Source organism: Ostrinia nubilalis, chromosome 30 (assembly GCF_963855985.1).
Source record: "Ostrinia nubilalis chromosome 30, ilOstNubi1.1, whole genome shotgun sequence".
Taxonomy (NCBI): Eukaryota; Metazoa; Arthropoda; class Insecta; order Lepidoptera; family Crambidae; genus Ostrinia; species Ostrinia nubilalis.
The window spans coordinates 773,181-786,203 of NC_087117.1; the positions used below are offsets into that span (position 1 = coordinate 773,181).

The following is a 13,023-nucleotide window of genomic DNA, read 5'->3' on the forward strand; positions in this document are numbered from 1 at the left end:
TTAAGTATGTATTTATGCAATATTTACTACGGTAATTGAAGAAACGAGTCAGGTTTTGCAGTTTTGTTTTTACTAAAATTTGTGTTTAGTCGAATAGGTAATGGTGGATTATATACGGAACTATTCCCACCTTTCGTTCCCACCGCTGCAACTCCTGTGTAGCCAGGATCTACAGCTTGACCGCCAATAACCCAACCAGTAAAGGTTAAGTTTGTCCCGGGGGAAAGTTGAATTGTCATTGGACCTGCAACGAAATTGAAGAACTGGAAGAAATTAAAGAACTTATGAGGAGTTCGAAGTTAAGGTTCGATTTCCCTCCAGTGCAAAGCGGATGATAGGAGACATCGCCGCAAGATCTCTAAAAAAATCTGTATGTGGTTCCAGTAGAGTCACATCTATGTATATCTAAATTTAAATAACTCAAAAGTGACTGACTGACATAGTGATCGATCAACGCACAGCTCAAACCGCTGGACGGATCGGGCTGAAATTTGGCATGTAGGTAGATGCTATGACGGAGGCATCAGCTAAGAAAGGATTTTACGAAACTCCACCCCTAAGGGGGTAAAGAAGCTCAAAGTTGCACAGCGTGCTATGGAGAGGGCTATGCTCGGTGTTTCTTTACGAGATCGAATCAGAAATGAGGTGATCCGTAAACGAACTAAAGTCGCTGACATAGCCCGACGGATCAGCAAGCTGAAGTGGCAGTGGGCAGGGCACATAGTACGCAGAACTGACGGCCGATGGGGCAGCAAGGTACCGGAAAACGCAGCGTGGGACGTCCACCCACAAGGTGGACCGACGACCTGATAAAGGTAGCGGGAAGGCGCTGGATGCAGGCCGCTACCAACCGTGCGATGTGGAAGTCATTGGGGGAGGCCTATGTTCAGCAGTGGACGTCCTGTGGCTGAAATGATGAAGGGGGTAAAACGGTAAAAAGTCGCGGGCGGCCGCTAGTTGAAAATAAAGAAATAGGAGGTTATTTATCAATCTAGATTAAATCCTTTTGCTACTTCTCAGCCTAAGCACCAGCTGAATATTAAATGTTGTTCCAAAGTGGTGGTAGAGCTAGTAAGTCATTGGAACGTGTACCTAATTTAAGTACCTATAGGTACCTAACTACCTACTCTGAAAATGGCCTACCTACGACTATAAAGGACGAAGCACGCTTATCAACCCGGAAACGGATTGAAACCGTATCAACTCGAGACGGTCATTATTCTTTGTATGAAACTCTGTACTGCAACGCACACTTATCCGCATCATGTAGGGAAACTCCGAGCGAGCATAGCCATCGCCCTTTGGATGCAAACAATTTGAATGTGATTTTAAAAATCCACACCATTTATTAAACCAATGAACTACAGAGCATAATAATAATTAGCATTCATACACGCTGCACTCCATCATGGCAGTTTTCCCGCGGAATTGAGCCGCCATTTTCGATATTTTTTGCGGAGATAAATTTGAATAACGTCGTCTGCGCCCGACAGTGACGTATTAACGGGAATACCGCTTTAGGTGTGGGCCAGAGCTGACGGGAATTTTTTTTCGTAAGTCCTGGTTTTTTTTAAAGCGGAGCGGAGCGGAGAATGTCGTTCCGTCAAATCTATATCTATAAAAGCGAAAGGTCCCTGATTGACTGACTCACTCATCACGAAATCTCAGAAACTACAAGTGCTAGGAGTCTCAAATTTTGCATGGGGGTTCATTTTAGAACGTAGGTGCTCACTAAGAACGGATTTTACGAAACTCCACCGCGGTGGGAACGAGAGGTGGGAATAGTCCCGAATTATCATCAGATCATTACTCTACTAAGGAGTAAGATACTTTCTAAACCATAGGCATGGAGGCTTTGGCCTACACTCCTCACAGGTGTTGATTGCTTAGGGCTTAGGGCATCAATTAGGTAAATACATAGCCTTAATCCGTCACTGCCTTTCCTCTCCGCTTTGGTGGAAGCCAGGGTTATTTGGCGTACCATACAACCAATACAACTAGGTAAAAAGCTAAAAGTAGTATACCTACTTATTATTTAGCTTAATCTCGTGCTTTCGTAAGCAAGGCGCTGGATGCAGGCCGCTACCAACCGGGCGATATGGATAATCATTGGGGAAGGCCTACTTATGTTCAGCAGTGGACGTCTAAGGGCTGAATGATGATTCTCGTGCTTAGAGCAGAAAGAAGCTTACCTAGCGAAACGAGTGAACTGCCCTGCAGTGCTCCATCACGTTCATCATCGTTACCTATAAAAAAACATACAGATGAATTTGAGAACCTCCTCTTTTTTAAGACCCCCAAATATTTTTGTGTTGGTTTTGGTTAGGTAAAAAAGGCCATTAAAAGTTTAGACATCATGCTATGACCAATAGGAGCGGAGTATCAATAAAAGTTTTTCAAAACGGGGAAAAATTTTCACGCGAATAATCTTATTAATGTACAGTTTAGTCAGTGTGAATCGGCTTTTAACTCCGTGGGAACGCGTAAATATGCTTTTATAGATCTGGAATATTACCCCAGACATTTTCCACACACTTTTGTTGAATAGTGGAGCTCGCGTTCCATATTTGGCCCATTGTGGCGACAATAGGAGTGTGACATATCCTATTATAATATTAGAATAAATTAGCTGTGCCCGCGACTTCGTACGCGTGAAAAAGGCTTGAAATTTTTTCCGTTTTAGCAACATTTTTCATTAATCCTCCGCTCCGTAACGAGATGTTTGAAATAAATGGACACAATAACACAGAGCAAATACTCTTCAGCTTTATGATGTAATAAATAAGTAAGTGTAGATCTTAAAACTACTATAATGTGGATGGATAAATTTTTCTAACATTTAGGTACGCTTAGGCGGTTATCACACTGCGCTGCGCTCCGCCGCGGTACGCGGGACGACAGATTTAATCATTGTATGCAAGTACCTCAGTTTGTATAGAAAACACGCGCGGCACAACACACTGACAACGCGTCTGCGCACGGGATTTTTTATATGAAATCACGCACTCGCGGCGCAGACCACCGACTTTTAGTTGGCCAATAGTTGAGTCGGGCTGTTGATCATTATGGAGATGTATGAAAGTGCGCACATTACACCGATTTGGTATCGGCCGATTCTTCATACAAATTATAATCAGGCCCAACTATCGGCCAACTAAAAAGTCGGTGGTCTGCACTTAGGCCTAGGCTTAAACTGAAACTAGGCTCAAACACGAAATTATTATTAAGTAGGTAATAAATACATGAGCACTTACAGCTTAACGTTTCGCAGTATAGCCGTGGTCACAAGCAGACTGGCGGCTCGCGGCAGTCGCGGCATTGTTGTGGCTTGAAGTTCTTCAGCTACCCTCAAATTGTCCCTTATGTAATAATACATTGTCATTCATCACTTCAATGTTTATTTTTTTGAAATATCATTTCACATAACACTGGCTGCCTAAAATTGAAAACTGCAGAAAAAAGCTTTCGAAAAAAGTTTTTATCAAGCTTTTTTTTAAATGATGTTTTACGGCTCTGGGTACAAGCTGTGTCCCAGATAAAATATGACATTGATAGGAGGGCGCTATTATCAATTTGGGTTAATAGTTCCGATTTTTGCCGCTTGACGTTTCAGAGTCGTTTGACTATAACTTTTTAAGGACAATGTCTTTAAATATTAGCCTTTTGTTGAATAATTTTACAAGATGGTAACGCAGTAAGAGATGAGGCGATTAACACAAGCAAAGATTTGTATCTGCCCCCCTAGACAAAACGCACTTTTTGATCGAATCGAAAATCGAATCCGTCAAAACTCCATACAAAAAAGGGGCTTTTCGACCACTTTTCGACTGGTTTGCGATTATAATTTGCACTTTGTCTAGACCCACTTTATACGAATGTCTGTGCTGACGTCTTGCGTAGTCTGACCACAGATTAATAAAATAAGTACTGTCTGACTGACAAGGGCTTTCTATCCCGCTTGCACACTTTAGCAAGAGCGAGGGAGCTAGTGTATTCGATATTTGAACTTGAATTAATGTCATTATTTGTTGTTCTTGTTAGTGTTCTGTATTCAAATAAGTATTACATTCTAGATCCAAGCAAAATGGCGACAGCTACGGCAGTTTATTTATTTAATAAGTAATAGGTATATTATACTACAGTTGACAATCGAGTTATTTGTTATTAGTTTTCGGCGAGGACATGGACACGTTTGCCAACTCCAATAGTGACGTGCTTCATTCATTATTTAGCAGTGACAGCGCTTACCGCTTAGCGATCGTCATTTTGCTTTTTAACGCTTACAATTTCGATTTTCTGGCTCGACTATTGTGGTGAGCTCACTTGTGACACAAGCATACTATTATTAATTTGAGCAATAATAAATTACTGATAAATAATCTTTAGTTTCCAACATGGCAAAAATCGGAACCAGCGATTCGGTATTGACGGTGGCGCCCCCTATCAATGTCACGGGTGCGTGGGATAGTTCAGTGTATTTTATTGGGTCTATACAAGTCTGAAGAAGTCTCGCTGACGTTTGACGTCACAAAAACACCCTCCCGTGCCGCTCCCATGCCTCAGGCACTGACTTAGTTAGGCGCCAGACCTAAAGTGTACCTACTAGCTTTCCGCCCGCGAATTTTGTCTGTCACAGAAAAACTATCACGCGTGTCCCTGTTTCAAAAACCGGGGTAAAAACTATCCTATGTCCTTTCCCGGGACTCAAACTATCTCTATGCCGAATTTCATCAAAATCGGTTACGTGGTTTAGGCGTGAAAGCAAGACAGACAGACAGAGTTACTTTCGCATTTATAATATTAGTATAGATGACATGCCCATGTCTGTTGTGTCATATTATGAGGTAGTTTAAATAAAACATAGTAATTTATTTAAACAATTTATTCTATTAATAACTAATGTTACAATTCCAGATTATAATGGTCGTTACAAAAATACAAAATGCATTGTTTAAAATCTCATTATTACACTACAAAGTCTTTTTATTTGCACCAAGTTATTAAAAATAATTATAATTAATTTTAAACTTCGTCTTCAGTACAAAACTCGAAGGCAACTGAAAAAATTGACATAATACAGGGTAGAAACGTTAAGTGATCTCACTCGATTATCTCTAAACTATAAAAGAAATGGAAAAACTAGTTACTGATCCTGAAAGTGCTTCACGAGCTCGATCAAACGGTATCAATAATAGGTTACAGAATAAACTGGATCTATCCAAAAATTCTGTTTCCAGCTTAGTTAGTGCATGAAGGATGCTACTTCGATTAATATTAGAAGTGTTAAATTTTTTAATTTAACTTATAATAAACTCAGTAACCAGTTTTTCGATATCTTGTACAGTTTAATAATCGAGTGAGATCACTTATCGATCCATCCTGTATAGCAGCAGATCGGACGTAACTCATTGACTTAAAATCATCTTATTACGCAAAAAATAAGTGTCTTTTACAAAACAACTGCTACGTTAGACATACCGTCGGTAGTAAATTTTAATACCTATTGAAGACTATAAATCGTTTCATCCACTCAGACGCGCCCCACCATTCTACCGCGAATGTTTGAGTGTTATCGGTACACGCTAATGCTCCATGAGTGCACACGCACACTACAGTAATGCCTTACGGATTGCTCGGACCACACTCCCCGCACCCCGCGCGACCGGGACCTAACATTGGCAAGGCGCGTCCGAGTGGATGAAACGATCTATACCTAATAATAAATCAATCTTCATGAACATTAAAATTAGTTGGATTCCTAAGCCTCGACCTAGTAGGCTTAACATCTTTAGTCAATTTACCTGGACTAGTAGCCCTTTTCAAAGTCTTTTTGTCCCTTTCAATTTTCGCCCTTGTCGTCCTTGTAGCTTTAGGGATTTCTGACCTCTCCCCATCAGTTTTTAAGGTCGAATTTCCCTTATCAGCTTTCGGCGTGGAGAACTCAGCTTCTAGATTTTTCACTATATTGTTCCTCAATGATTTTTTAGAATAGGTTCGTAGGGACGTCATAGGAGTGAAAAATTGCTCTGCAGGCGTCGAGTTTGGAGTGAAAAATTCACTTCTATCAAGTTTTGGGGTCTCTTTTGTATCGTCTGTGGGTTTTGTCACTAGTATTTCGGGTCTGGACCGAGTACGCGGCGTGATATTTTCAAGAACAGGTTTAGTTGTCACTGGAACAGGTATTTTGAACTCTGGTCTCTTTCTTGTAGGTTTTGGGACTTCTGGCTCGTCTGATGCGTCGTCTAAATTGAGTTTTATAACTTTTCTTTTGACGTTTGGTAGTTCTTCGTTCTTAACAATCACTTTAGTCATTTTGGGGGGTAGTTTGGGCTTGTTCAAAGGCGTTTTAGGTTCTTCGTCTGTAGGAGTCAGTTTCAAATTCTCCATTTCACTCTCAAGTCCGGTATCAGAAGGTTTCTTGACGATTTTTCTGATCTGAGCTGAAGTCGTCATCAAATTCATCACTTCGTTTTTTAGATAGACATTTATATGAGTCATGTCTTGCATTATTTCGTGTATTCTAACGATCAAATCGTCCGCTTTCTCGTACTCTTTCTGAGCCAGTTCAAAGAAGGCTGCTTCTATTAATACCTCAATTTGCACATCCCTAAACTCTTGCCTCACAATACATTCAACTAAATCAACTACATACCCTTCAAATTTACTTCTAGCGACTTTAAAATACTGCCTAATTTTCGCTTCAGCATACCCAAAACTTTTGATAGTGCCTTCGAAGTAATTCCTCGCTATATCCCACTCTTTCGCTCTAAAATACATGGACGCTTCCAACCCAGAAGTAAGACAGGCTAGAATGAATACTTCAGGCTGGCAACCAAAGCATTCACAGTCCATATGTTTGAAGAACTCTGGCATTTTATAAGCCAGAACCGAAACGCAAGGCAGAGACGGGCTGGTCTGCGTTTTCTTGAACACAACGTTTTCTAGCATGGTTTCTAGGTTCTCGTGGCGTGGCGTTAAGAAGACAGGTTGGGTTTTGTCGGATTTGTGCTCTTGTGTGTCGTTAGATGGTTGTAGGCCTAGGATGTGCTTGAGTCGGTTGTCGATTGTCGTCTGGAAAAGAGAGATGTTTTAAGATTTGGAGTAAGTTCTAAGGTTGAATAGTTGTGTAATGAAAAGAGCAAAGTTCTTCAGGCTGTGGTCTCATATAAACGCCATAGGCCGCGTCACAATGCTTACTATAGAAATGTACGTTTTGGCTACAGGATACTATTCGACAAGGCCTCACATACGAGCGAACATTGACTCACGCACGCGTATTCTTGTGTATGATGGAAGAAAATAAAGAAAATGGAAATAAATACTGTGCAGTATTTAACTGCCTAAATAATAATAAAAACACAGAATGTACTTTTTTAAGTTGCCTCAAGACAGTGAGAGGTAAATAAGTAGTTAATATTATTCATGATAATTCATGCTAAATCATGTATTTCCTCCGCCATTTTCCGCAGTTTGGCACCTCACGTCACATCATTTTACCGAAGTCATCCCTATAGCTTCGGCGCAGTGCCGATCACTGACGTTTGTCAACAAAATGGCGCTTGACTCTTGAGACAGGCTAAATTACACCATATTGCTAATGACATTGAGCATACATTTTTTTAAATACCTTCGCGAAGTAAAACTTCTGTACGTAGTACTTATTATTATTCTGTGGTTTTGGTCTCTTTCAGACGTATGACGTTGTCGTCATACATCGCGTTTAATAGTAGACTATGTATTTTAACACATGTTGAACGTCTAGTTGGCTCGGGCTGTTAATCAGTATGAACATGTATGAAAGTATGCACATTACATCGGCCGATTCTTCTTACAAATTAGAATCGGACTATCGCTAAACTCGGCTCGTGATAACGTCATATTTTTTTTTTACTTAAAAGATTTATTGGCTGACTAAATTTTTAAAGAATAGTTTGTTCAACTGTTGATGCCGTTAACACAATGAAATGTGGCTCTGACCCAGAATGTGCACTTCGTGTTTTTTTACACTTGTAAGGGTTTTTTAAATATTATTAGTAATTTGTATTGCACAAATTACTAATAGTCCTGTTAGCCTCTCGTGGTAAGCTAAACATGCTTGTTACGAGTGAGCTCACCACAATAGTCGACGGCGGTGGGATTCGAACCCGCGTTCCTTGGGTCACGAGTCGGCCAGTCCGACCCCTTCACCGTAGAAAATATGTACCTATACAGGGTGTTAGGTAAATGGGTATATGAGCCGACACTAACCCATGTTAACATGGTCATATAAATGGTATGGTGAAGTCAGAAAATTGATATCTTCCTTTTAATTATTTCAATTTTCATACAAATCGGATTTTATAAAATTTATTTAGAATGAAAATTAAAAAAATAAAATGATGACATCAAATTTCTGACTTCACCATACCATTTATATGACCATGTTAACATGGGCTAGTGTCGGCTCATATACCCATTTACCTAACACCCTGTATTTAGTATCTACCCACCTGAGCCACGTCCATCTTACTGGTATTCGTCACAGCTGCCCACAGCAGGCACTGAACCCGCGCCGCCGCCGCTCCTAAGGCGGAGCACGAGCCGCGGGCGCGCCGCCACGCGCGCAGTGCGCGACAGAAGGTCGCTGTGCGTAGGCTGGTGTGGCTTATGAGGTGCTTGAGGGTTAGGGAGAAGAGACGACGGGAAGACCACTTAGTTGCTAGAAAAAAGAAAGAAAAATTATAAATGAAGTAAAATTACTCGATTTCGGACTCTATTACAAAGACACAAGCTTGAAAATACAGCTGCGCAGTGCGCGACAGAAGGTCGCTGTGCGTAGGCTGGTGTGGCTTATGAGGTGCTTGAGGGTTAGGGAGAGCAGACGACGTTTGGTCCACTTAGTTGCTAAAAATAAAAAAAAAACGACAAAATTAGACGATTTTGGACTCTGTTGCAAAGATATAAGGAACAAAATTAAGCTGTGCGCGACAGAAGGTCGCTGTGCGTAGGCTGGTGTGGCTGATGAGGTGCTTGAGGGTTAGGGAGAGGAGACGACGGGTAGACCACTTTGTAGCTAGAAAAAAAGAGATCAATTACTCGATTTTGGACTCTATAAAAAAGACATAAGAATCAAAATTACAAAGACGCAAGCTTCAACATTAAGTGCGCGACAGAAGGTCGCTGTGCGTAGGCTGGTGTGGCTGATGAGGTGCTTGAGGGTTAGGGAGAGGAGACGACGGGTAGACCATTTGGTTGCTAGAAGAAAGTGAAAAAAATTATAAATGAAGTAAAATTACTCGATTTCAGACTCTATTACAAAGACACAAGGTTGAAAATACAGCTGCGCAGTGCACGACAGAAGCACGCGGTAGAGAGAGAAGTGGTACTGATATGATGCTTGAGGGTTAGGGAGAGGAGACGACGGGAAGACCACTTGGTTGCTAGAAGAAAGTAAAAAAATACACTTATAAAGAAAAAAATGGCGCAAAAAATGGTATTCTAGATAAAACTACTCGATTTTAGACTCTATCATAAAGAGATAAGGGTCAAAATTCAGCTGCGCGTGCGACGCCACGCGCGCAGTGCGCGACAGAAGGTCGCTGTGCGTAGGCTGGTGTGGCTTATGAGGTGCTTGAGGGTTAGGGAGAGGAGACGACGGGAAGACCATTTTGTAGCTAGAAAATTTTTTTTTAAGATAAAATTACTCGATTTTGGACTCTGTTACAAAGACACAACGTTATAAGGACGCGCAGTGCGCGACAGAGACACGCAGTAGAGAGAGACGTAGAGCTGATGAGGTTTTTGAGAGTGAGAGAGAGGAGACGACGTTTGGTCCACTTGGTAGCTAAAGCCCGGTCTGTGAGCACGTAGAATTTTGTCCAATGACCCCAAGCTACCCATCCTTATCGCTCGCGCGTAATTATGTTGCTGTCGCGACTGTGCGACGGGCGCCCGCAGTGAGTGTGCGAGCGCGACAGCATCATAATTACGCGCGAGCGATAAGGATGGGTAGCTTGGGGTCATTGGACAAAATTCTACGTGCTCAAGGACCAGGCTTTAGAAAAAAAAGAGACAACATTTTGGATTTTATTGCAAAGACTTATGATTCAACATTTAGCTGTGCACGTACGTAGTAAGCGACAGAGGATAACTGTAAATAGGCTGGTGATGCTTGAGAGAGAGAGATTAGACGACGGAAAGACCATTTTGTAGCTAGAAAAAAACTCAATTTGGACTTTATTACAAAGACATAAGGTCCAATATACAGCTGCCCACAGCAGGCACTGAACCCGCGCCGCCGCCGCGCCCAGGGCGGAGCACGAGCCGCGGGCGCGCCGCCACGCGCGCAGTGCGCGACAGAAGGTCGCTGTGCGTAGGCTGGTGTGGCTTATGAGGTGCTTGAGGGTTAGGGAGAGGAAACGACGTTTGGTCCACTTGGTAGCTAGAAAAAAAAAATAAGGTAAAATTACTCGATTTTGGACTCTATTGCAAAGACACAACGTTATAAGGACGCGCAGTGCGCGACAGAGACACGCAGTAGAGAGAGATGTAGAGCTGATGAGGTTTTTGAGAGTGGGAGAGAGGAGACGACGTTTAGTCCACTTGGTAGCTAAAGCCCGGTCTGTGAGCACGTAGAATTTTGTCCAATGACCCCAAGCTACCCATCCTTATCGCTCGCGCGTGATTATATTGCTGTCGCGACTGTGCGACGGGCGCCCGCAGTGAGTGTGCGAGCGCGACAGCATCATAATTACGTGCGAGCGATAAGGATGGGTAGCTTGGGGTCATTGGACAAAATTCTACGTGCTCAAGGGCCAGGCTTTAGAAAAAAAGAGACAACATTTTGGATTTTATTGCAAAGACTTATGATTCAACATTTAGCTGTGCACGTACGTAGTAAGCGACAGAGGATAACTGTAAATAGGCTGATGATGCTTGAGGGAAAGAAAGAGCGAGAGAGTAGATGACGAAAAGACTATTTTGTAGCTAGAAAAAGACTAAATTTTGGACTCTTTTCCAAAGACACAAGGTTCAATATACAGCTGCCCACAGCAGGCACTGAACCCGCGCCGCCGCCGCGCCCAGGGCGGAGCACGAGCCGCGGGCGCGCCGCCACGCGCGCAGTGCGCGACAGAAGGTCGCTGTGCGTAGGCTGGTGTGGCTGATGAGGTGCTTGAGGGTTAGGGAGAGGAGACGACGGGTAGACCATTTGGTTGCTAGAAGAAAGTGAAAAAAATTATAAATGAAGTAAAATTACTCGATTTCAGACTCTATTACAAAGACACAAGGTTGAAAATACAGCTGCGCAGTGCACGACAGAAGCACGCGGTAGAGAGAGAAGTGGTACTGATATGATGCTTGAGGGTTAGGGAGAGGAGACGACGGGAAGACCACTTGGTTGCTAGAAGAAAGTAAAAAAATACACTTATAAAGAAAAAAATGGCGCAAAAAATGGTATTCTAGATAAAACTACTCGATTTTAGACTCTATCATAAAGAGATAAGGGTCAAAATTCAGCTGCGCGTGCGACGCCACGCGCGCAGTGCGCGACAGAAAGCTGTGCGCAGGCTGGTGTGGCTTATGAGGTGCTTGAGGGTTAGGGAGAGGAGACGACGTTTGGTCCACTTAGTTGCTAGAAAAAAAGAGATCAATTACTCGATTTTGGAGTCTATCGTAAAGACACAAGGTTGAAAATTCAGCTGCGCAAGCGCCGCTACGTAAGTGGTAAGCGACAGAAGGTAGCTGTGCGTAGGCTGGTGGTGCTGATATGATACTTGAGGGTGAGAGTAAGTAGACGATGAGAAGACCATTTTGTTGCTAGAAAAAAAAGAGACAACATTTTGGACAAAGTTTGGTCCACTTGGTAGCTGAAAAAAAAATATTTGGGGTAAAATTACTCGATTTTAGACTCTATAATAAAGAAATAAGGGTCAAAATTAAGCTGCGAACACGTTGCTACGCGCGCAGTGCGCGACAGAAGCACGCGGTAGAGAGAGAAGTGGTGCTGATGTGATGCTTGAGAGAGAGGGAGATGAGACGACGAGATGACCACTTGGTTGCTAGAAGAAAATAAAAAAATACACTTAAAAAGAAAAAAATGGCGCAAAAAATAGTATTCTAGATAAAACTACTCGATTCGGACTCTATAGCAAAGACACAAAGTTAAAAATTCAGCTGCGCGTGCGACGCCACGTGTGTAGTAAGCGACAGAGGCACGCAGTAGAGAAAGAGGTGGTACTGATATGATGCTTGAGGGTTAGGGAGAGGAGACGACGTTTAGACCATTTTGTTACTAAAATAAATAAAAAACGACAAAATTAGAAGACTTTAGACACTGTTATAAAGACACAAGGTTGAAAATTCAGCTGCGTATGCGCATATTGCGCGCGCGACTGTGGAAGGTGGTACTAATGAGGTTCTTGAGGATTAGGGAGAAAAGACGACGGGAAGACCATTTGGTAGTTAGAAAGAAGAAGAAAGATATGTCATCATCATTTAGCCTCCACTGTACGAGCCCGACCCTCTTTATGCCAAAGGCAAATGGAAGATTTAATATAAACACATTTTCCCTTACGCTAGCATATGACGCTCGCATATGACGCTCGCATATTCTCCTTTAAGTCACTTTTAGTTCAATGCTTGAGGCTAAATAACAAATTATCTCGATTTTGGACTCTATTACAAAGATAAAAGCACGCGGTAGATAGAGAAGTGGTACTGATGAGGTGTTTGAATTTAGACGATTTTTGATTCTATTGCGAAGATGTAAGGATCAAAATTCAGCTGCGCATGCGCATCCACGCGCGCAATGCGCGACAGAGGGTAGCTGAAGAGAGGACGAGAGTTTGATGTTGACTGTACTGAAATCTTAAGCACATAAGAAATAGGTACATATTAATCTTATGCCAGTTTTCACCATCAATCCCTAATTTTTAAGTGACCCCAATGATATTCGTCTATGAAAATCGTTTAACTAAAGTGATACTTAGTTAGGGAACACATGTATTGATGGTGAAAGCGGATATTAGTGTATTATTAAAATGT

The 13,023-nt window shown here is 42.1% G+C and overlaps 1 protein-coding gene and 1 long non-coding RNA gene across 2 annotated transcripts in view; one reads left to right on the plus strand and one right to left on the minus strand.

Annotated features, from left to right (window-relative positions):
• Positions 1-4,867: 4,867 nt before the first annotated feature.
• On the minus strand, positions 4,868-8,675 carry LOC135086021 (uncharacterized). Its single transcript, XM_063980793.1, has 2 exons — positions 8,490-8,675; positions 4,868-7,071 (listed from the first exon to the last, which is right to left on the minus strand). Exons 1-2 carry the CDS (start codon positions 8,502-8,504, stop codon positions 5,725-5,727), a joined length of 1,362 nt encoding a protein of 453 aa, XP_063836863.1. The 5' UTR covers positions 8,505-8,675; the 3' UTR covers positions 4,868-5,724.
• The window catches only part of LOC135086038 (uncharacterized), an 82,610-nt gene continuing 74,501 nt past the window's right edge, over positions 4,915-13,023 (plus strand). The window contains exon 1 of the long non-coding RNA XR_010260272.1: positions 4,915-5,519. This is a non-coding gene — a long non-coding RNA (uncharacterized LOC135086038). The remainder of the gene's footprint in view (positions 5,520-13,023) is intronic.